We start from the raw sequence: 27,427 nt of genomic DNA, 5'->3' as shown, positions 1-27,427 counted from the left end.
CAAATTAATAAAATCAGTAATGAAAGAGGAGAAGTGACAACAGACACCGCAGAGATACAAAAAATTTTAAGAAATTACTATGAGCAACCGTATGCCAACAAATTTGACAACCTGGAAGAAATGGACAATTTCCTAGAGGCGTACAACCTTCCAAGGCTAACTCAAGAAGAAACAGAAAACCTGAATAGACTGATTACCACCAAGGAAATTGAATCAGTAATCAACAATCTCCCAACAAACAAAAGCCCTGGACCAGATGGCTTTACAGGTGAATTTTACAGAACGTTCAAAAAAGAATTATCACCTATTCTCCTCAAACTCTTCCAAAAAATCCAGAGGGAGGGAAGACTCCCAAACACGTTTTACGAAGCCACTATCACCCTGATCCCAAAATCAGACAAAGACACCACAAAAAAAGAAAACTACAGGCCGATATTGCTAATGAACATAGATGCAAAAATCCTCAACAAAATACTAGCGAACAGAATTCAGCAATACATTAAAAAGATCATACACCATGATCAAGTGGGATCCATCCCTGTTAGGTAAGGGTGGTTCAACATCCGCAAATCAATTAATGTGATACACCACATTAACAAAATGAAAATAAAAATCACATGATCATATCAATAGATGCAGAAAAAGCATTTGATAAAATCCAGCAGCTATTTATTATAAAAACCCTTAAGAAAGTGGGAATAGAGGGTTCATATGTCAACATAATAAAGGCCATATATGATAAACCCACAGCTAATATCATACTCAATGGGGAAAAGTTAAAACCATTCCCCTTAAGATCAGGAACAAGTCAAGGTTGCCCACTTTCTCCACTTCTATTCAAATAGTGCTGGAAGTTCTAGCCACAGCAATCAGACAAGAAAAAGAAATAAAAGGCATTCAAATCGGTAAGGAGGAAGTAAAATTGTCATTATATGCAGATGACATGATACTATATATAGAGAGAACACTAAAGACTCCACCAAGAAACTATTAGAGCTGATAGATGAATTTAGTAAAGTAGCAGGATACAAAATTAATATTCAGAAATCAGTTGCATTTGTATATACCAATAATAAAACATCAGAAGGAGAAATTAAAAAACAATCCCATTTACAATTGCTCCAAAGACTATAAAATACCTGGGAATAAATTTAACCAAAGAAGTAAAAGATCTGTACTCAGAAAATTATAAGACACTGAAGAAAGAAATGAAAGAAGATACAAATAGATGGAAACACATACCATGTTCATGGATAGAAGAATATAGTTAAAATGTCCATACTGCCTAAGTCAATATACATATTCAATGCAATTCTTATCAAACTACCAACGACGTTTTTCACAGAAATAGAACATACAATCCTAAAATTTATATGGGACCATAAAAGACCACGGATAGCCTTAGCAATCTTGAGAAATAAGAACAAAGTGGGAGATATAACAACATCTGACATCAAATTATACTACAAGTTTACAGTAATCAAAACAGCATGGTACTGGCATAAAAACAGACACATAGATCAATGGAACAGAATAGAGAGTCCAGAAATAAATCCATGCCTATATGGCCATTTAATCTACGACAATGGAAGCAAGAATGTACGGTGGAGTAAAGACAGTCTATTCAATAAATGGTGCTGGGAAACCAGGACAGGCACATGCAAAAAAATGAAGCTGGATCACCTCCTTACACAATATACAAAAATAAATTCAAAATGGCTTAAAGACTTAAATGTAAGATCTGAAACCATAGAATTCCTAGAAGAAAATATAGGAAGAAACTTCACAGATATTACCCGTAGTAAGATTTTTACTGATATATCCCCTTGCATGAGGGAAGTAAGAGAAAAAATAAACATGTGGCATTACATCAAACTAAAAAGTTTTTTACAGCAAAGGAAACCATCAATAAAACAAAAATGGATCCTACTGAATGGGAAAAGATATTTGCCAATGATATATCTGATAAGGGGTTAATACCACAAATTTATTTAAAAAACCTCACTCAACTCAACTCCAAAAAAACAAACAACCTAATCAAAAAATGGGCAGAGGACATGAAGAGACATTTTTCTAAAAAGGACATACAGATGGCAAACTGACATATAGAAAACTGCTCAACCTCACTAACCATCAGAGAAATGCAAATGAAAACCACAATGAGATACCACCTCACCTGTCAAAATGGCTATCATCAATAAATCAACAAACAAGTGCTGGCGCGGATGTGGAGAAAAGGGAACGCTTGTGCACTGTTGGTGGGATTGCAGATTGGTGCAGCCACTATGGAAAACAGTATGGAGGTATCTAAAAAACTGGAAATGGAACCACCTTATGACCCAGCAATTCCAGTCCTGGGTATCTATCCGGAAAAATCCAAAACTCTAATTCAAAAATTTTTATGCACTCCTATGTTTATTGAAGCACTATACACAATAGCCAAGACGTGGAAATAACCGAAATGCCCATTGGTAGATGACTGGATTAAGAAACTGTGGTACATTTATATAATGGAGTATTATGCGCCATAAAGAAGAAAGAAATCTTACGATTTGCAACAACATGGATGGACCTAGAGAACATTATGTTAAGTGAAATAAGTCAGACAGAGAAAGACAAATACCATATGATCTCACTTATATGTGGAATCTAAAGAAAAGAATAAGTGAATGAACTAATCAGAACAGTTTTGGAGACATAGAGGAAAAACTGAGGGTTGCTAGATGGGCGGGGAGTGGGGATAATGGGGAAGGTGAAGGGATTAGAAAACAATCGGTAACCACAAGATGGCCACGGGGTTTTGAAAATTAAGTTGGGGAATGTAATCAATAATGTAAAGATTTTGTAGGGTATCCAATGGACACTTGTCCCATTTGGGAGACCACCTCAGGTACGATGTAGATGCCTGATCCCTGCACTATACACCTGAAGCTGAACAATAATGAATGCCAACATGCCAACTATAATTTTATTTATATATATATATATATATATATATATATATATATATATGTGTGTGTGTGTGTGTGTGTGTGTGTGTGTGTGTGTGTGTGTGTATACTTACAAGAAGCGGAGTACAGCATTAGAAATAGAGACAGTGGAAATGTAATGGCTCTGCGATGTCAGAGGGATAGTGGATGGGGGGAGGGGGGTTCACACAGTGTGAGGGATATAAATGATAAATGTCTAAGTATTATTTTTTCTTGTGTACCTGAAACTAATTTTTAAAAAAAGAAAAACAGATATACAAACATACAAAGTGACACATACTCCAAAGAAACAGATGCAGACACAAAAGACCAATATCTCATGGCAATTTGAATATCATCTTAATAGACATCCTACAACTTTACAAACTTCAAAATGAAATGGGATTTCCACAGTTCTTTATCACAAATTATATTAGACAATGTAGGGACTTTTCTAGACTATTTCAATTTCTCATTCTACACAGAAATCCCTCACATAACTGTTCTGATAGGTAGCACCAGAGACATTGCTTTAACATTTCTACAGACAGGAGTTCCTTCCATCTCAAAACAACCTATGTCTCCCACCCAGATACGCTTCCCTTCCCCTCCTCTCTCTTCCACTCCTTCGCTTTCCTCCACTCCTTCCTCTTTCTCTGTCTTCCTCCTTCTCTCCCTTCTCCTTCTCTCTTCCTTCTTTCCACCATCACTTGTATATCTATCTCTCCAACTAGAGGTTTTCACTTGAATGTCTTACTGACCCAATGTGACAAAGATATTGCACTTTGTTGAGAGGTGAACAGAGAGAAAGAGCAGGTAAACAGGTAGATGTGGTAGGTAAAGATGAGAGAGAATTATGTGCAGGAACTTACATGAAAAGAAAACCTAATGTGGGAGAGGAGAGATAAAAAATTGGTTTCACTTGCTAGTCAAGAAACAATATTGGAGAAGGGCCATGAAGCTTTGGGTAGAAAAGAAAATCTACAGTAATTCCTTCCCTATGCATCTATCTCCATGAAACAACATTTCACTGTAAGATGGTAGAAGAGCATGGCTCTTATATAAGAAAACATAGCAATGTGGACAGAATCTCTTAGAATGTTCAGATGAGTTTGCTGTGTGATCATTTTAGGTGAAGAGAGGAAGGGTTCCGCTGTGGTCCTGGATTAAGCATTGGCTTAGTGTTATAGGGACCATGAACTTTTCTTTCCCTGTAAAAATGACTACACATGTTGCTTTAGGAGATGACAGCATAAGCCATTTGCCTAAGATTTCATCTAAAGTAATAAATTTGTTTGGCATTTGTATTTACTAAAACAATTGAGTGTAAGAAGCTATTAGTTCAACAACAACAAAAACATTCCTGACAGCACAGAACTTTTCTCAGCATCTCAAAATATTTATTATCTTTTTTTCCAGTATAAACATGAATAATAAAGGTCTCAGAAACCCTCTCCTGTGTCTAGGAGATGATATCACAGGTGATTTCTTACAGCCTCAGCCACTCTCAAACTGATGGCCCAGGGTTAAAGATCTCAGAATCCCTGGGTTCTCTTGCTACCCTCACAAATAGTGAGTGATCTTTTTCCATCCCATCTTCCTTCCCTCCTAGAACTTCTCTCCTTGGTGACTCCAGGGGACAGCCTGAAACAAGAAGAAAATTACTTGATTATACCTGTGACCCAGCAGAATGACAACTCCCATTTTAGACAGCAGAAACAAACAATGGAAGAGATAGAAATAGTAAAAATTTCTGTGCAAGATTAAACACTCAGAACAATCCCATCAGGACAGGACTATATGACTCTCAACCAATAGTCTGGGAAATACTTGTCACAAGAGATTACTATTTCTCAAGATGAATATACAAGAAATATTTTAAGCTCAAAAACATTCATTCCTCAATGACAGACCAACCTTTTTTTTGTGACATTGTCCTGATTCCCAAAATAACTATGCAGATAATCCCAACTTTTATAATAGTTGTTATATCATGGGAGTTGTTACATGAGCTATAAAAGTCAACCCTCACCAAAGGGCCCACAGCTTTTACCTTACATGGCAAAAGGAAAACAGTGTTCTCATCTGCTAATCAAAAATATTATAGCTGATATTTCCCACATCAACTCTAATACTTCTATCTTTAAGCTCCTATGAGTTTACAAGAAAATCTGGGATAATGCTCTCCCCAGCTAACCTGAGAAGCTATATGTCTATCTGTAAGAAAAGTCAGTCTAACAGACAATAGTTTAGTGGTTATCAGAGGGTAAGGAGTGTGGGGGATGGTAGATGAGGGTAAAGGGGATCAAATACATGGTGATGGAAGGAGAACTGACTCTGGGTGGTGAACACACAATGTGATATATAGATGATGTAATACAGAATTGTACACCTGAAATCTATGTAACTTTACTAACAATTGTCACCCCAATAAACTTTAATTTTTTTAAAAAATGTCAGTCTAGTATATTAGGGGCAATGGTGATCATAAGGTAGAAAATGTCACAAAAATGTTCATATTTTAGCATCTTGCTAGACTCCTCACATTTTTGTTCAAATGCAGAATTAGTGCAAAAATCATTTGACAGTCCAAAGAACTAATATTCAAATTTGAGAAATATGGTCATTGTAGCACAATATACCTGCATCAGTGACCGAGAATGGGGACAGGAGGAAGGGATAACCACAGAACCCAAGATTTACCCAGCCTCTGGGAGGATACAGAGAAATGACAGAAATGCTTTGAAAAGGGCAAAGGTGACATATGAGAGAGATAGCAGCCCACTCAGATTCTGAACTCTCAGAAAAAAATTAACTATCCTTGGTCACTTACAAGAGGCCCTAGATGATAAACCTGTGAGTCTCTTTACCCCTCCAGGAGGGAGAAATTATTCTCATTGCTGGAATAGGAAAAGTTTCAGATGAAGTGACCCATTGACCCCTTTGAAATCATCTCTTGTGGTATTGTTCTGATTTGGGGTTCTAACGGCAAATGAGGATCTCAAAAGCAGTAGAAGAGGTGAAGTATAACATGAATTGGGAAAGTGGAGACATTTTTGTACAAATGACTGAGAGTTACAGTGACTTCATGTAAAATTTGGAGCAATTCATTTAATTTTTCCAACTACAATAATACATTATATAGTCTAAAAATAAATTGCATATTCTTGATTATATTATGGCATTATATTTGGCATTATACCTTATTTATATAATGGCTAGACATTCTGATTGTTTACAACAAAATCATGATATACCTTATTTTACCTACCTCAAAGCAACACGATAATGATAACCTTTTAGACTAGGCATTTAAATTTTATGTGAACAAAACTTGGTCAGAGTATCTGTATCATATATTCATAAAGAGGTGATGATGTTGTGGGCATAGAGAACCCAAGAATCCAGCATGTCCCCTTCCCGTGATGTCACAAGGGAGCCACAGAACATCAAAAAGGAGGGCAGACCTTACTTTAACTGAAGAGGCAAGTCACCTCACATACACAATCTGCAGAAATTATAGTTAACAGGTAAAATCCTCCCCAGAAAAACAGGTTTTCAGTTTCCCCAGGCTATTTGTATGATGATCTCATCTCTCCTTCTGCACTTATTTCTATCACAAAGGCAACATTATAACAAGTGCCTGGAGAAGAGTCACCTTATTTTTCATTGTCTAACATGAGAAGCTGGGTTTAGTCACTGAGTCATTTGCAAGGGAACCTTGAAAGGAAGAGAAAAGAGAAACTTTTCAAGCTGCAATAGGCCTTAGATAATAAATCTGTGCTTATTATGGAGTCAGTGAGGACTCAAAGCCAAAATTCTGCTTGGAAAGTGTTCTCCTTAGAGAGGACTCAGCAGTCATGCTAAACACAACGTGAAGGGGCTGTCTCACTGAGACCATATTTGAGTATGGGGTTCTCAGCTATCTTGCCCATAAACCATGGGAGTAACTAGAGCTGCCAGCTTCTAGCCGTATGAACCAGAGGTTAAGGGCAAAGAATACTCACCTGGTCTTCCCAGATGGTCCATCCTTATCTCATTGTTTTCTTTATTCTTATGCACAGCATTACACAGACAGTGCCTGCATCTCATCAAGACTAAGAGAAAGCACACAGGGTCAAAGACAGTCATCTGGAAATTCCTTCATATATTTCCAGATTCTACAGGGTTCCATTTATTCTTATACCCAGGCATTATGTCAGTTCAGGGAGGGCCCCAGATACTTCTTCATGACCCATGGGTATACCAAGAATGGTATACCTGTCTTCCCCAGGTACTTCTATCATATGTAAGATTGTGATTTCTAAGACCTGTTAGCCCTGAGTCACACCTACTACACAGACCCATCTAACATTTTTCAAGTAACTTAGATCAAGACCTTAGAGATTAGAAAAGAGCCGACATTGTTTTCATGTTCCCCACATTATGTTGTATACTGTCTCCTACCTTCATACACCCATTCTCTCATTATAGTTCCCCTGTGCCCTAAGTCCCACCATGGCACTTACATTTCTTTATATGTTGGTCTATCTCAAGTAAAAAGGGAGAGAACATAACAAAAAGAAAAAATACAAAGAGCATAGCAAAGAGGGCATACAGCCAAGGAACATTTGGGAATAAACTGGCCCCTGGTTCAACTGCCGCCATTGAGATCTGAGAGAGGATGTGGAATTCTCTGCCCCAGCTCTCTCATCTCCTAGGTGATCAGAGTGATGAAGTCACAGCTTCAGGCACACTAAGAGTGGTAAAGGTCCGGGTGGGGATTGGTCAAACCTCATTCCATATATGGTCTACAGGAACAAGTAAACTCAGGGAGCTTTACTTCTACCACAGCTCCATTGAACCAAAAACGCTAAACCAGAAGGCCAGATCAGTAAGAGGGTAGATTACTGCACAGATATTTAGAATGTGCATCTCACTGCATCAGAACCATGTCCATTCACAGAATGAAAGAACTATTTTCCTAGATTTCGTCACCCTAGAGCCACTCTTATTGAACAGAATGATGTCTAAGTTGAAGAACCAGAAAAGAACAGATTTTCCTGAAGAGAGATTTTAGATTCATTCTTAGAAGCTAAGGAAAACTCTGTCTTTGTGTGCTTAGTCATGCCAGGAATGTGTGTCATGGATTGTGGGAATATCTCCCCAGTCACATATGAAAATGCGGAGGGAACAGATTCTTTTCCAAAATGGAGGTTATGCTGTCTTCTGAACTAAACAGAACTTTAGTGGGGTTGCTCTGACTATCACCATTCTCTGAATATCTCCTCATTCCTAACCTACTACACAAACACATGTAATGTTTTTCAAACAACTTACTCGTAGATCAATAGATCCTTCCCCATCCAAAAGAGAACCTGACAGCAGAAGCTGTCTCATGCTTCAAGTCACTTTCTCTAGGGATTATCAGCCCACTGGCACAGGGAACACTGTCCCACCACCAATCCCTGGTGCACACAATGACCTTAATTCCTGGTCAGAAGTCAACATTTTCTAAGGTGACGAGTGCAGACCCAACGACAAGATGCTAATATGCATCCATAGTCTTTGCCATCTTCCAAATCTTGTTGCATACCATCTCCAGAAGCATACTTTATTTTCTATCCTCCATGGGGAGGGTGTCTCCTTCCATGTTGGGCTGCTCAGCATGGGGGAGGAGTGGCAGGGGTAATGTGAAAATGTCTTTCCTATCCTCTTCAATATGTCTTTTCTTATTTCTGTGCTCTACCTAGTTTGTGGGTTACACCCATACACTATGCTGTAATCCCTCACCTGCAATCCTTAGCTTTTTTGAAGGTATTTTGTGTGTGTGGATAGTTGTGCAAACTAATATCACTGGCAGGGGATGAGCATTAGAAACTTTTACACTGTTATCTTACTCAGAAATCTAGAATTTTCCTCAACAAGGGAATGGCGATTGAGGGTTTCTAGTTTTATTCTATGGCATAATTAGCATAAAGGATGGCTTTCTTATAAATATTTGGGAAATTCACCATGATGAGTTATCCAGTTAGACAAACGTAAGAGAATAAACCACCCATCGTTCGTGTAGAAAATTCTTAGGCTTTCTTGAATATGAATTTAGCTTCCAGAAATTGGGTTACAATTTGTATTCATACACACACATAATATATCATTAGACATAAATTGTCTTTTTAAAAACTTTTTTGTTTTGAAATAATTATAGATTCACAGGAAGTTGCAAAGGTAACATGTTTTGGTTATTTCCAGTTTTTGGCTATTACAAATAAAGCTGATATGAGCAACCATATACAGATTTTTGTATAGATATAAGTTTTTATTTCTGTGCAATAAATGTTCAGGAGTTGCTGGGTAATATGGTAAATGTAAGTTTAATTTTTTAGGATCACAAAAAAGCCTTAGTCATTTCAATTAATTGAAATCATTCAATATATTATCTGACTAAAGTAGAGAAATCACAATAAAAATTATAAAATATTTTGAACTGAACAACAAAAATGCAAACATAAAATTTGTGGGATGACTAAATAAAGTATCATATAGAAATAAAGTTATAGACATAATTACATTGTCTTACATCACAGCAAAGTGAATCTAAAGAAAGTAAAAGAATGAAAAAGATACGGAGAAAAAGTGGGTTAGAATACAAAACAAATTTATAATAGAGTAAATCATTAAACCTAAAACCTGGTTCTTTGAAAAGATTAATGAAACTGAAAAATCTCTAGCAAAACAGGTACAGGATATAAGAAAGCACAAAATTGTAATATCAGGAACGAAAAAGTGTACACCACTACAAATTTCTACAAATGTTAAAATGATGAGGATATAATAAACATTACATCAGTATAGATGAAATGAGCAATTTCTCAAAAATACATTACCAAAACTGGTACCAGAAGAATCAGAAAAGGTGAATTGTTTATTTTAAAAAATGAACCCATCATTAAAAACATTTCCACAAAGTAAACTCCAGGCTCAAATGGCTTCACCAACCATTTTTCCCAAGTATTTAAATCACACAAATAAAGTACTTTTAAATAAACCATTCCATGGTATAGAACATGTTTTATGAGGCCAGCATAACCTTGATATAAAAACTGAGAAAAATTTTATAAGAAAGGAATACTATCAAACACTTGTATGACCATAGTTGTAAAAGGCTAAGCAAAATAGTCACTAAATAGATCCAGCAGTAGTCATGAAAGATAATATATCATGATCAAGTAAAGTTTTATTCCAGGCATGCAAGAGTGAGTTAACATTTGAAAATTCAATCAATGTCTGTACCTCTTATTCAATTTTGCTGTGAAACTAAAACTGCTCTACAAAATGAATTTTATTACAAAATTCTTCAAAAAAAAAATAGGTTGAGATTCCAATTCTATAAATGTTTTGGTCCCAGGACCCCTTTACATGCTTAAAAATTATTGAGAACACCCAAAAGCTTTATTAATGTGGGTTACTTCTGTCAATATTTATATTAGAAATTAAAATAGAGAAACTTTTAAATATTTAATTATTAATTCATTTAGAAATAATAATAACCTCATTACATGTTGACATAAATATCACATTTTAATTTTAAAATAACTATATTTTTCAAAACAAAAATTATGAGTAGCATTGTTTTACTTTTTTTTTTTTTATTAAATTTATTGAGGTGACGTTTTACATTTTTACAAATTTCTTTATTGTCTGATCTAACAAAAGACAGCTAGATTCTCATATTTTCTTCTCCATTTAGTCTATTATGATCTCACACATCATGTACCCTCTGGAAAACTCCTTTGGACACTTGTGAAAGAACATATTTCCAGTGGAGTGAACATAAAAGGCCCAACAATAACAAACCAGTAGGTGTACAAATTTATTAACCACTTTAAAAAATGGTTTGTTGAGATCTACAAAATATACACATACTACACCCTATAACCTAGCACTTCCTCTTCTGAGTGTATTCCTAAGAAAAGCTTTCAACAATTTTGGGTAATACTTGGCTAATATAAATATCTGTATTTAAGTGTCTGGGTAGATAGATAAATTCATTGTTTTGCTTCCTTACTGTCCCTCACATCAGTTCTACTTACAATAGCCAAAACCTAGAAGTAATTCAATGTCTAAAATACAGTAGAATAAATTAACGAATTGTGATATAGTCTTACATTAGAATATTAGACAGCAATTTAAAAGAAATACTGCTACATGTAGCAACATACTTGAATCTCACAGATACACCATTTTGTAAAAGAAGCCAGGCAAGAAAGAATTCTCACTGTTCAAACAGCTCAAAAACAGGCAGAACTAACCTCTGATGGTAAGAGGTCAATGTAGTGATAGACAGGGGAAGCAGGCACGAGAGAGCCCTCTGTGGCACAGAAAATATTCTTCATCTATCATATGCATATATGGGTATATAGCTATGTAATAATTCTTGAGTTGTATACTTACTATTTGTGAAATTTACTCTGTGCATTTATAACTCTATGAAATGGTAAAATTAGTATTATATGAGGCTTTTGTAATGAGCTGGGACTTTTCCCCTCTGTTTTCTGCAGCTTCTTTTTTTGTATAAAATAGTAATCATTGCTTGAGAGTTTGATGAAACTTACCACTAAAACCATTTTGCCTTTGATTTACTGAGAAGATTGATCTTTGAATAACACTTCAATTCCATTATACTTATTGTTGAATTCAATTACACTGTTTCTTCTTATGTTAACAGCAGCACTATATATATTTGTATTTTATATAGCTGTGGTTCATGTAATGTATTTCTCTCTCACTTAGAGATGATATTTTTGCTCTACATACAATTCAAAATGCAATAGTTTTGTTTCTTTTAAGATATTACTTTTGTCTTTTTATAAGTAATATTGCTACTAAAAAGTTTAGAGTCAATCTGATTCTATCTTGGCAGATGATGTGCACTTTTTTCTGGATATTTACTATGGTATTTTTTTTAATTTCTCTATAGTTTGTCTGGATGTGAACATTTTTCCTTGTCTTATTTAAGCGGGAATCTACAAATTTTTCCAAAATGAGACCTTACATACTTTTTAAAATTCTATGAAATTTCTATTGGTTCTTCAACTCTTCATTCCTCTCTAGTTTTATGCTTCTTACTTCTGGGACCTCCTACATACTAAGTATATGCTGGTGCTTTTCTTCTCTGCTCTATATACCTTAGCATTTTATATTTCCTACATCTTTGTCTTCACTTGCCTTCTTAAAAGTTATTCAAATTTATATTCCAACTTATTAATTTGTTCCGTTTTTAATCGTGCAGCATTTTACTTCTATTTAAGACCTCTTAAACATTGCAAAGCAGATAGAAAAGAGGTGAGGCACCTTTCACAGCTCTTTAGATTTCTAAAATCATCTTTTAAAAAAATTTTATTACATTTATTGGGGTGACATTGTTTAGTAAAATTACATAGGTTTCAAGTGTACAATTCTATAATACATCATCTATATGTTGCATTTTGTGTTCACCACCCAGAGTCAGTTCTTCTTTCATCACCATATATTTGACCCCTTTACCCTCTTCTACTAACCCCCGTCCCTCTTACCCTCTGGTAACTGCTAAAGTATCTGTATCTATGATTTTTTGTTTGTTTGTTTGTTTGTTTGTCTTGTTCGTTTGTTGCTTTCAGTTTTATATCTCACATATGAGTGAAGTCATATGGTTCTTGGCTTTTTCTGTCTGACTTATTTCACTTAGAATGATAATCTTAGGATCCGACCATATTATCACAAATGGCAGTATTTCATCTTTTCTTATGGCTGAGTTATATTCCATTTTTTATATGTACCACATCTTCTTTACCTACTCATCTATCAAAGGACACTTTGGTTGTTTCCATGTCTTTGCCACCATGAATAATGCTGCAGTGAACATAGGGATATACATATCTTTACAGATAAATGTTTTCAGAATTTTGGGGGTAGATACCCAGAATAGGGATTGCTAGTTCATATGGTAATTCTATTCTTGATTTTTGAAGAATCTCCATACTGTTTTCCACAGTGGCTATGCCAAATTACCTTCCCACCAGCAGTGTATAAGGGTTCCTTTTACTCCACAGCCTCTCCAGTACTTGTTATTACTTGTCTTGTTGAGAATAGCCATTCCAACAGGTGTGAGGTGATATCTCATTGTGGTTTTGATTTGCATTTCCCTAACAGCTAGTGAAGTTGAGCATCTTTTCATATATCTGCTGGCTGTTTGTATGTTTTCTTGAGAGAAGTGTCTGTTCAGGTCCTCTGCCCATTTTTTAATTAGATGGTTTGTTTTTGTTGTTGTTGAGTTTTATGAGTTCTTTATATATTTTGGATATTAGCCCCATGTCCTAGACATTGTTTGCCAATATCTTCTCCCACTGGTTTGATCGACTCTTTGTTTTGTTGACAGTATCCTTGCTGTGCAGAAGCTTTTAGTTTGATGTATTATCAATCATTTATTTTTGCTTTTACTTCCCTCCCTTGCCTCTGAGGCCAAATTCATAAAATCTTCTTTGAACCCATAAGTTTAGTACCTATGCTTGCTTCCATACGATTTATTGTTTCATGTCTTATGTTTAAGTCTTTTATCCATTTTGAGTTAATTTTGGCATATAGTGATGGATAGCAGTTCAGTTTCATTCTTTTGCATGTGTCTTTCCAATTTTCCCATCACCATTTATTGAAGAGACTTTCTTTTCTCCATTGTATGCTTTTGGCTCATTTGTTGAAAATTATCTGCCCATATATATGTGGGTTTATTTCTGGGTTCTCAGTTCTGTTCTATTGCTTGGTACATCTGGTTTTTTGCCAATACCATACTGTTTTGATTATTGTCACTTCATAGTGTAATTTGAAGTCAGGAAGCATTATATTTCCAGCCTTCATTTTTCGGTTTTTGGGGTTTTTTCCATCAGAATTGCTTTGGCTATTTGGGGTCTTTTGTGATTCCATACAAATCTGATGATTTTTTTTCTTTGTCTATAAAAAATGCCATTGAGATTTTGATAAGGATTGCATTAAATCTGTATATTTCTTTGGATAAAATGGCAATCTTAACTATATTGATTCTTTCAATCCATTAACATGAAATATCTTTCCATTTCTTTGTTTCTTCTTCAATTCCTTTTAATAATGTCAAATAGTTTTCAGCGTATAGGTCCTTCACATCCTTTGTTAAATTTATTCCTAGGTATTTTATTCTTTTTGTAGCAGTTGCAAAAATAATTTTTTTTTTCATTTTGTTTTCTAAAATTTCATTGTTGGTATATGGTAATGCAAAGGATTTTTGTACATTGATTTTGTATCCTGCAACTTTACTGTACTTGTTTATTGTTTCTAATAGTTTTTTTTGGTGGAGACTTTAGGGTTTTCTTTATAAAAAAAAAATCATCTGCAAAAAGGGACAATTTAACTTTTTCATTTCCAATTGGGAAGCCTTTTATTGCTTTCTCTTACCTGATTGCTCCGGCTAGGACTTCCAATACTATGTTGAAAAACAGTGGTGACAGAGGGCATCCCTATCTTCTTCCTGATTTTAGAGGAAAAGCTTTCAGTTTCTCATCATTAAGTGTGATATGAGCTGAGGGTTTGTCATATATGGCCTTTATTATGTTGAGGTACTTTCCTTCTATACTCATTTTATTAAGTGTTTTAATCATAAATGAATGTTGTATCTTATCAAATTTTTTTTGTATTTATTGATATGATCATATGATTTTACCTTTTATTTTGTTTATGTGGTGTATCACATTGATTGATTTTCATATGTTGAACCATCCTTGCACCCCTAAAATGAACCCCACTTGATCATGATGTAAAATCTTTTAAATGTGTTGTTGTAGTTGATTTGCTAGTATTTTGTTTAGGATTTTTACATCTGTATTCATCAGAGATAGTGGTCTGTAGTTTTCTTTTCTGTGTGTTATCCTTACCAGGTTTTGGTATCGGGGTAATGCTGGCCTCATAAAATGAGTTAGGAAGTGTTGTCTCTTCTTCAATTTTTTTGGAAAAGTTTGAGGACAAGTATTGAATCATCTTTGAGTGTTTTGTATAATTCACTAGTGAAGCCATCTGGTCCTAGACTTTTGTTTTTGGGGAGGTTTTGGATGACTGTTTTAATTTCCTTACTGTTGCTCAGTCTATTTAGATTTTCCAGTTCTTCGTGATTCTTTATCTGCATTTATCCTGTTATTTACTCTTAATTGTTTTCTTTAACTTCTCAGCTTAGTAGCACTTTCGAATTTACCTCATATTATTCATGGACACAGTGAGCAATTTAGATTACTGCCATAGATTCCTGTAGCTATAAAACTAGTGATAAAATAAATTGGGGAAAATGCAAGATCAAAATGTTCCTCCAGGCTACACTAGCATTTTCTCCTCTTACAGTTCTTTTCCCAGGTTGCAGCCCTTTACCAACCTCTGCCCAGCTTCACTCACCACATCAGTCTAAGTTTCAGTCTACTTAGGGAATGGTCTCACTCTAAGATGATTAATTTTTTGGAAACTTATTTCCCTTTTATCTCTAATATTTCTCTAGATTTGGTTTCGGTAGTTGGCAGCCCCTTTTGGTTCATCATTTTGCCAAGAATAGGGTGTCATCACATACAAAACAAATTATCCCATTGAAAAAAGAAGTATTTTGAGAACATAATATAAATATGTGTCATTTTTGAGCCAAACTTTAAAATATTATCAATTAATACATCAACTTCAAATATTTAATATAAATTACAACTTTATCTCTATGATTGATCTAGGTTGATGAGACTGCTATTTTAGGAAATTCTACAGATTCTGTAGATCTTTTAGAGCAATCTAAGATACACCAAGTACACCACAAATTTCTGACAAATAGACATCAGCAAGGCCTCTGACATTACTGTTAATCAGATATTACTAAAGATGCAGGAAGTGTTTCTGTTCATCATTAGGCCCATTTGTGATTATAACCACAGTGGTATGTAACAGGAAGGAAAATTTTGCTATATCAAAAAAAAAAAAATAACAGTTGCTTTTGCCTTCAGGAAAAGGGGGTGGGTTGTGGGTGCTAGTAGTAAAAGTCAATGTTCTATGTGTGTATTTTATTATAAGAGCTCTGCCAGTGCTCAAAGATTATAATTAAGTTCATATTCTTTACAGTGAGTTTGCTATATGCACAAGATTCCTGTGAGTGCCTACTAACCAGACTAATTTGCTTCTATGCTAAATTCTGTCATGTTTCTATACACAAATTTAGTCAGTCCCTGCTAGAACAAAACACAAGATTGGCTTAAACTCCAAATAGGCAGAATGCACAAATCCTGTTTAGTGGGGTCAACTTGTACACAAAGATACCTTACATATGAGAATCAGGGAACCAAAAGCTGACAAGGCAGTGACTACTAGATGGATAAACCTTTTCTCTAAATTCCTGCCCATGACTCAAATACACTCTCAAGTGGATAAAATTCTTCTATGTTAATCATAGTTGGAGGAAGAATGTCTTGTTGGCTTACTCTCCCCTTACCGCCTTATACCTGAAGCGGGAAGGTCAATTTCAAGAGATCTTATGGGGGGCATTTCAAAACTTGTAAGAGAGAAATTCGGAAAGGTCACTAGAGAGAAAAGTGTATACTAAGCAATGGTGACAGTTAGGATTAAAATGGAAAGAGAAACAAACAAACAAACAAATTCCTCGGGCAGAAGGCTGAGAGAAAACAACAGTGGGATATTAGGATTAGGTCAAATTTACTAATTATTTATACCTTGCACCAGGCTATCTTCCTTCCGCAGCCCCCTTTAACACTAAAGTTCAGTAAATGTTGACTGCATAAAATAAGCTTTTCATAGAAATAGTTTGGAGGAGGAAGAAGCAGCAAAATGTCCACACATTCAGTGAAATGGGGCAGAGAAGAGATAGGAGGCCTAAGGTGGAAAAGGAAGAAAACAGATTGAGAATTTAACAAAAGCACACTTTCCCACTTTCAGGAAGTAGTAGTTAGAAGTATTATAGCCCAAATGCACTCAGGAACCATTAGAAATACTAGGGACAGTGCATAGGGGTAATAATTCAAACCACCTTATTTCTTATTATTCAAAGGACTTGAGAACTTGGACATGGTATATGTAGATGGTATACTTTTTCTCAGAAGATGTATGAACTCTAATGATTTTTTTTAGGAAGTTTAAAAGATTAGCAAGTCTCACCTACTCTGTATAATATGTGATCCTATTGACCTTAACACAGCAGGTCATAAATAAAGGACTTCTTCATTCCCTTCCCCTTCCACTGAGAGGCACATATTAGGATAGAATTTTGGCATAAATATAGATTTTTTTTACATGTAATTGTTTGTTATTTGATTTTCTTATACTCGTAGCTTGAATCTAGGGGGTTACTTCAAAACAAGCAATTCAGAGATAGTAGAATAAGGAGTAATTTTCCAGGGAGAGTATAACCACTTACAATAGAGCTATTTTCCAAAATGTCATGCACCAGTATCTTCTAGGATATGAGTTCAGAAGAATATCCACATTCACCATGGCCATAGTATGCTGAGGGGACGAGAATGGCTTAACTCCTAAAGAATCATCACTACCCCTGATACTGATCCAACTTCCAGCTCTACTCTTACACACCAAAAGACCTCATCTCTTTCTATAGCCAGAAGAAGTGAGAACATGGAACCAAAAATTATTTTCCTAACCAAAATCTAACCATATATTATGGGGTACCTTGAATTGATTTACATTTTAAAAGATCACTGTACTTGAGGACATAAAAAATAATCTTCATTTTTAATTAACCGTACAGCACACGTTATATGCTACACCCAGTAACTCAACCATGAAAAGACAGCATTGGGTTTGGAAATTAGTTGAGATCTAAGAATCTACACAGCCAAAGTAAAAAAGTTAACATAAAACCATTCTGCCCCCAAGTGATTCTGTACTTTCCTATTCCAATTATACCTCTGAGAAGTGTTAATATTTGTTTTTACTGAAAACATTCTGCCACATTTACATCTATTTCCATAAAATCAAATTCCGGATTCTATAGTGGGAGGAGCCAAAATTATATAAGAAAAGATGATGTAATAATTAGAATAGAATATTTCTGGAATATTCATGTTTTTACTGTCAGGTCATCTTGAGAGGAGAGACATCTCAACTCTGCATCTAGACTCAGACTCTCCCTCAGTCTGACCATGGATCACTCATCTAGAGTTTCACCCAGTAGAACAAAATGTATATTTGAGTTAAAGTGGCTATGGTACGAACACTGTAAAAGCAATTGTGTTAAAGTCTCTAGATAGTTGCAAAGATTTCTCAATAACACAAAACTGGTCTGAAAAGACCAATGTATTTATTACTGGACAATTTATATGAAAATGGAGCACAAGTCAGTATTATCCTATCTGGATATAAACAGTGATATTTTCTGAACATATTGTTCTTTTAGGAGTTTCTCCTCTCCCAAGTTTTCTTTCATTGAGGAATGTGAAAACCAATCTGCAATAGCAAATTCAGGGCCTGATTATAACTCAGAGATTAAACAGAGCCCTCTACAGGTCTCAGAATCAGGGGCAAAGTGAAAACACAGCATCTCTGGTGACTCAGATTGAGATCATTTCTGCACAATATAAAACACATCAGGAAAATCATATTAGATACAAACTGTTGATCTCAGATCATTCTCTAGGAAATATTATACCTGTAGTAAAAACTAAAGACCTCTGAGAAGAGCTACTGCACACTCTATACAAACAGCAGGGACATGAAATTGGAGAAATTGTGAGTATCCTAATTTTCCCAATAAAATGGGCTAAATCACAGGAATTTGATCACAGAAAGGTACATCTCCATTACCATCTATTCCATAAGGTCACTTAGGGGCCAGATCCTGATTTTCCAAATGTCCACAAGGATAATCCCAGCCTTTTCTGAAAATCCTCAAATGGGTATAGCTGCTTCAGCTTCTACAGTTTTTCTTCTCCCAAGGGATACCACCACCCTTACACAGGTGATGGCAGCAGATGTTTTATTGGGCCTTCCAGCTCTGAAATTCTGTGAATCCGGACCAGCTTCATGGATATGCAACCTATGCAGTTACACAGGACTCCATACTCAGAAGGGCCCTGTACTGGTTTAATGTTCTGCTGTCACCATCTTCAAAGTCTTGTTTTTGAACAAGGAATCTCATGTTTTCATTTTGCATTGGGCCCAGAAAATTATGAAATCAGTCATGCCACTGGTCTTAAGAATATACAGACTACTTCTCACCCATGACCCAAAACCTGCCCCAGTGAAAACACGTTTATCAGAGTAATCTTAATATAGTATTAGTAACTATAGAATGTAGCTTATCAGTGTTTTGCCATTTTAACTGTATTTCTTACTTTATTACATCTTGAAGTAACCAAAAGAGTCTTTTGATAATATACGTGATTATTGTGATTGGGAAAATATGGTCACAGCATCAAAAAAACTACACGCATGGCTGTAACTGCAGGAAGGTACCTATCATGAAATCCAATATTCCCATTCCCCTTAAAGATACTCAGAAATAGCAAAATGACTTGGGAAAGTAATTCTGGTTGTAATTGGGAAATATGGGCCCACTCAAAATTTATATTTGCAACAAGGATTGGCAATTAAGGACTCAAACTCATCTTCCCAGAAGATAAGAATAAGACTACAAGAGACCAAACTTCCCTTTCACTTGTCTATGAGGAACTATTCTCTGAGCTACACAATTTGTGGGGTTCATTGCAAAACAAAATGCAGAGTCCCTTGTTCAGAAACTATCAAAAACTTCAAGATGCAACAGGTGAGCAATAAATTGAGTGCCAGATTAGATCCTTCTTGTGAAAGACCTATATGCTGAAAACTACAAGACATTTTTAAAAGAAATTGAAGAAGACACAAAGAAATGGAAAAACATTCCGTGCTCATGGATTGGAAGAATTAACATAGTTAAAATGGCCATATTACACAAAGCAATATACAGATTTAATGCAATCACCATCAAAATTCCAATGGTATTTTTTAAAGAAATAAAACAAAAAATCATGTGATTCATTTGGAACCACAAAAGAACCCAAATAACCAAAGCAATCTTAAGAAAAAAGAACAATGTTGAAGTATCACACTCCCTGACTTTAACTTGTACAACAATAATCAAAACAGCATGGTACTGGCAGAAAAACAGACACGTAGACCAATGGAATAGAATTGAGAACTCAGAAATAAACCCACATAAATATGGACAGATAATTTTTGACAAAGAAGCAAAAAACATACAATGGAGAAAAGACAGCCTCTTCAATAAATGTTGCTGGCAGAATTGGAAAGCCACATGCAAAAGAAAGAAACTGGACTGCTATCTGTCACCATGTACCAAAATTAACTCAAAATGGATCAAAGACTAAAGCATAAGATCTGAAACAATAAACTGCATAGAAGAAAACATAGGTACTAAACTTATGGACCTTGGGTTCAAAGAGCATTTTATGAATTTGACTCCAAAGGCAATTGAAGTAAAAACTTTAAAAAAAAATGAATGGGACTATATGAAACTTACAAGCTTCTGCACAGCAAAAGAAACAATCGACAAAATAAAGAGGCCACCAACTGAATGGGAGAAGACTTTTGCAAACAGTGCCTCCGATAAGGGGCTAACATCCAAAATATACAAGGAACTCATGCAACTCAACAACAAAGAAACAAACAACCCAATTGTAAAATGGGCAGAGGACTTGAAGAGACATTTCTCCAAAGAGGACATACAAATGGCAAATAGACATATGAAAAAATGCTCAACATCACTAATCATCAGAGAAATGCAAATAAAAACCACAATGAGATATCACCTCACCCCAGTCAGAATGGCTATCATCAACAAGACAAATAGTAACAAGTGTTGGAGAGGCTGTGGAGAAAAAGGAACCCTCATACACTGTTGGTGGGAATGCAGACTGGTGCAGCCATTATGGAAGGCAGTTGGAGGTTCCTCAAAAAATTACGAATAGAATTATCATAAGACCCAACAATCCCTCTCCTGGGGATCTATCCAAAAAAATCTGAAAACATTTATGCATAAAGAACGTGTGCTCCAAAATTCATTGCAGCTTTATTTACGGTGGCCAAGACATGGAAACAACCAAAATGTCCTTCGATAGATGAATGGATAAAGAAGTTGTGGTATATATACACAATGGAATACTATTCAGCAGTAAGAAAAGATGATATAGGAACATTTGTGACAACATGGATGGATCTTGAGAGAGTAATGCTGAGTGAAATAAGTCAGACAGAAAAAGCAGAGAACCATGTGATTTCACTGATATGTGGTATATAAACCAAAAACAACAAAAGAACAAGACAAACAAATGAGAAACAGAAACTCATAGACACAGATAATAGTTTAGTGGTTGTCAGAGGGTAAGGGGGGTGGGAGATGAGGGTAAGGGGGATCAAATATATGGTGATGGAAGGAGAACTGACTCTGGGTGATGAACACACAATGGGATTTATAGATGATGTAATACAGAATTGTACACCTGAAATCTATGTAATTTTACTAACAATTGTCACCCCAATAAATTTAATAAAATAAAATTTTAAAAAAATTTAAAAAAAAAAAGAGAAAATCTGAACAGATCAGTAATGAGTAAAGAAACTGAATCAGTAATCAAAAACTTCCCCAAACAGAAAACCCCAGAACCAGATAGTTTACTGGAGAATTCTACCAAATGTTTAAAAAATGAATGCCAATCTTCAAATTCTTCCCAAAAAAATTGAAGAGGAGGGAAACTCCCAAACTCATTTTATTAGCCCAGCATTGCACTGATACCAAAGCCAGATAAAGCCACTACAAGAAACAAAACCGATATCCATGGTGATAGATCAATATCCATGGTGAATATAGATACAAAAATTCTCAATAAAATATTAATAAACTGAATTTAATAATGTATTAAAAAGAATAGTCATCATGAACAAGTGGGATTTTTCCCTAGGATGCAAGGATGGCTAACATACACAAATTAATAAATGTGGTACATCACATTAATAGAACAAAAGAAAAAAAAAATCATGATCATCTCAATAGACACAGAAAAAATATTTGAAAAAATGGGTATAAGTGACATACCTCAACATAATAAAGGTCAGATACAACAAACGCATGGTTCACATTATACCCAATAGTGAAAATTTGAAAGCTTTTCCTTTATGGTCAGGGACAAGACAAGGATGCCCATTCTCATCTCTTTTATTCAACATAATACAGGAAGTTCTAGCTACAGCAGTTAGGCAAGACAAAGAAATAAAATGCATCCAAATCAGAAAGGAAGAAGTAAAATTATAATTATTTGCAGATTATATGATCGCATATATAGAAAATTCTAAAAACTCAACAAAAACATTGTTGGAGCTAATCAATGAATTCAGTAAAAATCAACGTACAGAAACCGGTTGCATTTCTGTACACAAGCAATGAAACATCTGAAAAAGAAATAAAACTATCCCATTCATAATAGCATAAAAAACAAATAGGAATAAGCTTACCAAGGAAGTAAAATAATCTGTACAATAAATACAAGACTTTTGTTATAGAAATTAAAGAAAACACAAATGGAAAGATATTCCATGCTCATGTATTGAAAGAATTAATATTGTTAAAATGTCCCTACTGCCCAAAGCCATCTATAGATTCAACACAATCCCTAGCAAAATTCAAATGGCATTTTCCCCAGAAATAGAAAAAAAATTCTAAAATTTGTATAGAACCACAAAAGACACAGAATAGACAATTATGAGAAAGAAGAACAAAGCCAAATGTATTATACTCCCTGATTTCAGACTACATTACAATAGTATAATAATTAAAAAAGTATGGTACTGGCATAAAAATGGACACATAGATCATTGGAACAGAATAGAGCCCAGAAATAAACCCCTGTATATACAGTCAACTAATGTTTTACAAGGTAGCTAAGAACATTCAATGGGGAAAGATAGCCTCTTCCATAAGTGTTGGGAATACTGGATAACCACATTCGGAAAAATGACTTTGGACCCCTATATACCTCAATAAAAAAATTTTTAAAGTGATAACATTATGAGTACTTGTTTTATTGATACCAAGGGTGAGATAAGCAATTTGTGTAAAATTGATTTCATTTCCAAGTACTGTAATGACATCCATTTTATTTATTTACTCAAAGGTCCTGAAAAGAATGTGAAAGCAGATTAACTGGTTTATATGAAAATGAACAGAAGAAGAGGAGGCATAAGAACAGAAATGTTGAGAAAAAGGACCAAGGAGTAGGAGGGCAGGCTCTTTCTAACCACTGAAGACTGGATTGCCAGGTACAGACTGACACATTGTAAAATGGGGATTAATGTTGTAACTACTTTGTAATCTGTAATCCCACCATGTCCCAGGAAACTGTAATGTATTCCTAGGTGAAGTATGTACTGATTATGGTAGTCTTGGGGACAAAAAGTAATATGTGGTTTGAGGGAAGGAAAAAAAAAGCAGACTTTACACTTGTTGCCATCAAAAGTCCTGGAAACAACTGAAATGTCCTTTGATAGATGATTGGATAAAGACGTGGCATATATACACAATGGAATACTATTCTGCCATAAGAAAAGATGAAATAGTGCCATTTATGACAACATGGATGGATCTGCAGAATATCGTGCTAAGTGAAATAAGTCAGACAGAAAAAGTCAAAAACCATATGATTTCACTGATGTGTGGGATATAAAACTGAAAACAATAAAAGAACAAGACAAACAAAGAAAGAAACAAAAACTCATTGACACAGACAATAGTTTAGTGGTTACCAGAGGGTAAAGGGGGAGGAGGGTGGTAGATGAGGGTAAAGGGATCAAGTATATGGTGATGGAAGAAGAACTGACTCTGGGTGGTGAACACACAATGTGACATATAAATGATGCATTACAGAATCGTATACCTGAAACCTATGTAACTTTACTAACCATTGTCACCCCAATAAACTTTAATTGAAAAAGAAAAAAAATCCTGAATCTTTATAAGGCTTTCATTTACCAACCAGAAATAAAATGAGAGGAGTCTACTATGAAGCCAATAATCATGTCCCCTTAATGTCTGTCTCACATTTTTTCTTTATTTAGCTGAGGATTTTTTACCTTTCTAATCATATTTTCTACCCAGCTGACTTTTTGTTGTTACTGTTAGATACTTCTTGTTTCTTTGCAGTCACAGCATGATGGTCATTTGACATTCATTAGGCCTAATTAAACAAAAATCATTTTTGTCTTGGGCCCATGGGGTAGTAGAATTGACCCAGAAACAGTGCATCTGACTGATCTCACCAGCTGAGCTGAACCAGTCATTGAGCCAGACCTCTGAGGTGGAGAAGAGAAAGCCACATATACATTTTTTTTTTAAATATAGCTTTACCATATCAGCTTTGGGGGCAGAATAACACCTGATGTCAGAAAACCTTGTATCTCATATAAGGAGATATTTAAGATTCGGCATCTCATTGGTGTTTGAACTTCAGAAAGTTTCCTTTTATATAGTCTCTGATGGTAGGGAAGATGTTAAGCAGAGTTTCTATTCGCTCCCGGAAGATAGTGATGTCAGGGTGTGGGACTATGTAATGCTCTTCCTGGTGTAGGAGCTCCCTTTAAGGACTGGGAGGATTCCTTGCGTGGTCTGAGGAAGCCAAGACTATTACCTGAAGACAAGACGGTCAAAACAACCATGAATCGACACTGCTTTCTCCAAGGACTTGCTTTTTTCCTCTTTAGTGTCCTAGCGAGTGCTCAAGGTAAGCATAGCCTTACACCGTAAAATCAGCAGCGATACTGGATTCGCTCTAAAACTCGGGGGTAAATGGTCCCTGAGATTATAAAGACAATGCCTTTCTATTGACCATTTGGTTTTGACCAAAGATAATCTTTAGTGACAATCAATGTTGATTTTTCTTCCGTGGGGATTCAGTTTTCCAAGTAAGATATTGCAGAGATGTAAACTGTGTTCTCAGATTGACCTGAATCTGTGTTTCAGCCCTCTCCAACATCTAAAAGCTCAGAAAATGTCTGATCACTTCCTGTAATGGATTATGGCTGAGGGACTACCCCAGTTTGCGTCTCTCATCTGTCCTTTCTGTATTCTATATTATGTCTCTCCCCACCAGTATTTTGCTATTTCTGCTCTTTTAGCCAATGGGTGTGTGTATGTGTGTGTGTTTGTGTGTGTGGAGAAAGAGAGAGAGAGAGAGAGAGAGAGAGAGAGAGAGAGAGAGAGAGAGAGAGAGAGAGAGAGAAAGAAGAGTTAGAAGACTAAATGTGTGAATAAGAATATGTCTGCCCAGTGGAAGTCAACTTTTCAAATAGGAGTTCATAGAACTCACTCTTTAAGCCAGACTGGTGCACTTGGTAGTGGAGGTGGTAGTGGTGGTGATGATGTGTGTGCATGTGTATATGATAAGGGCAGATAGGGAAACCTTCCTGCCTATAAAGAAAGCACTTCCAATATGAACTGTAATTACACCCCCCAATAACCCTGCACCTGCAGTCTAAGCCTGACTTTGAGCTTCTTTTTCTTCCCCACAAACCCACAGCTCAGAGGTTTTTCTGCTTTACTGTACTTTTTCCCCAGTATTGGGTTCTTGGCAGAACTTTGTATTCCTGCCTGTGATGTTTTCCATTCCTACCTCTTGGATTGATGGTCCTCTGACCTCACTGTGCAGCAGAGAAAACTGATGTGAAATATAAGTGTTCATAAATGGATTCATATTAGCACTGAAAGCAGAAGAGGCATCCAGCCTTAGCGACTTCAGGATGTGCTTCTCTTGGTCAATTTTTCCCTGTCCCACTGGGGTACTTGAGCTTGTACTTGAGATCCTAATGGATCTGCTATTTAGGAAGAATCCTATGCTTATCAATGTCGTTATGGTGAGTTTTCTCCTGTAGTTCCCTCAGATCCTACATGAAATCTAGCCTCCATTAGGTTCTTGACTCAAAATATCAGTGTGAGCTCCTGAAATGAGAATAATCCAACCACATGCCTGGAAAACCAGCTCTTCTAGGTGTAAGCCTTGGTCTCCGGCTGCTTTAGCAATACTCCTCAATTCTTTACCCCTTCCCTAACTCATGTCTCCTCTTTATTTCAAGCCCTTCCAGTCAGAAGTCTCTGTCTTTATTTCAAGTCCTTCCGGTCAGAAGTCTCTGTCTCTCTTCTTTGGGAAATTCTACTCCCAACAGGAGCAAGAAGTTCTGTTTCTCACTCCCTTGTTATATTTCTTTCTTTATTTTATTTTTTTATTATTAGTTTCAGGTGTACAAAACAATGTAATAGTTAGACATTTCACCCCTCACAAAATGATAACCCCTCTCCCCCAATCTATTGCCCCTCTGACATCGTATAAATCTATTACAACTCCATTGACAATATTCCCTATCCCATGACTATATATATATATATATAATTTTATAATTATATATAATTTTATATATATATATATATATATATATATATAAAATTATAGTTGACATACAATATTATTCAGCTTCAGCTTTAGGTGTACAGTACAGTGGTCAAGCATCTACACCATTCATGAAGTAGTCTTCCTAATAAGACATGTGTCCATCTGACACCCTACAAAATCTTTACAACATTATTGATTATATTCCCCAAACTGTCTTTCATATCCCCGTGGCAATACTGTAGTTACCAATTTATGCTGTCTAATCCCTTCCCCTTCTCCCTCATCCCCACCCTCCTCCCATCTAGCAACAATTTGCAACGATATGGATGGACCTAGAGAACATTATGCTAAGTGAAATAAATCAGTCAGAGAAAGACAAATTCCATATGATCTCACTTATATATGGAATTTAAAGAACTGAACAAATGAGCAAAGTAAATAGAAATAGCCTTGTTATGTTTCTTAAAACTTCCAGTTCCTTGGCTTTGGGCCATATGTTAATAATGGTTGATTTTGATATTTATAATATCTTAATTAGGCCTTATCCCGTTATAATCATGAAAATACCCTCTTTAACTCAATTAGTAAATCTTACCTTAAAGTCTACTTTTTGTGATACTGATATAGCTACTCCTGTTGACTTAGAGTTAGTGTTTATATAGTATTTAAATACATTTTTTCATTTTTTCCATTATTTTACTTTCAACATTTCTTTGCCCTCATATATAAGGTGAGTATCTTGCACATAACCTTTACTTGAATTTTTTTTTTTTTAATCTAGATTGGCTTTTACTTGAAGTAGTTAATCCATTTACTTTAAATGCAATTACTAATATTGTTGGGTTAGTAGTTACCATTTGCTTTCTTTTTTTTCTGTGTTTCTGGTTATAACCATCCTAGGAAGTGTAGATGGTACCTCATGTTTTTTTTTATTATTATTATTAGTTTCAGGTGCACAAGACAAAGTAATACTTAGACGTTTATCATTTATATCCT

The 27,427-nt window shown here is 35.4% G+C and overlaps 1 protein-coding gene across 1 annotated transcript in view; it reads left to right on the top strand.

Moving 5' to 3' along the window:
- CD163 (CD163 molecule) overlaps nucleotides 1-27,427 on the top strand; it is a 103,286-nt gene that overhangs the window by 52,178 nt on the left and 23,681 nt on the right. The window contains exon 18 of the mRNA XM_088789710.1: nucleotides 24,617-24,769. Coding sequence (XP_088645836.1) covers nucleotides 24,617-24,769 — 153 coding nt within the window. The remainder of the gene's footprint in view (nucleotides 1-24,616; nucleotides 24,770-27,427) is intronic.

The sequence above is a fragment of the Rhinolophus sinicus genome, chromosome 1 (genome assembly GCF_057876585.1).
Source record: "Rhinolophus sinicus isolate RSI-liver-muscle chromosome 1, RSI-T2T, whole genome shotgun sequence".
NCBI lineage: Eukaryota > Metazoa > Chordata > Mammalia > Chiroptera > Rhinolophidae > Rhinolophus > Rhinolophus sinicus.
This window is presented reverse-complemented; position numbering and strand designations above follow the sequence as displayed.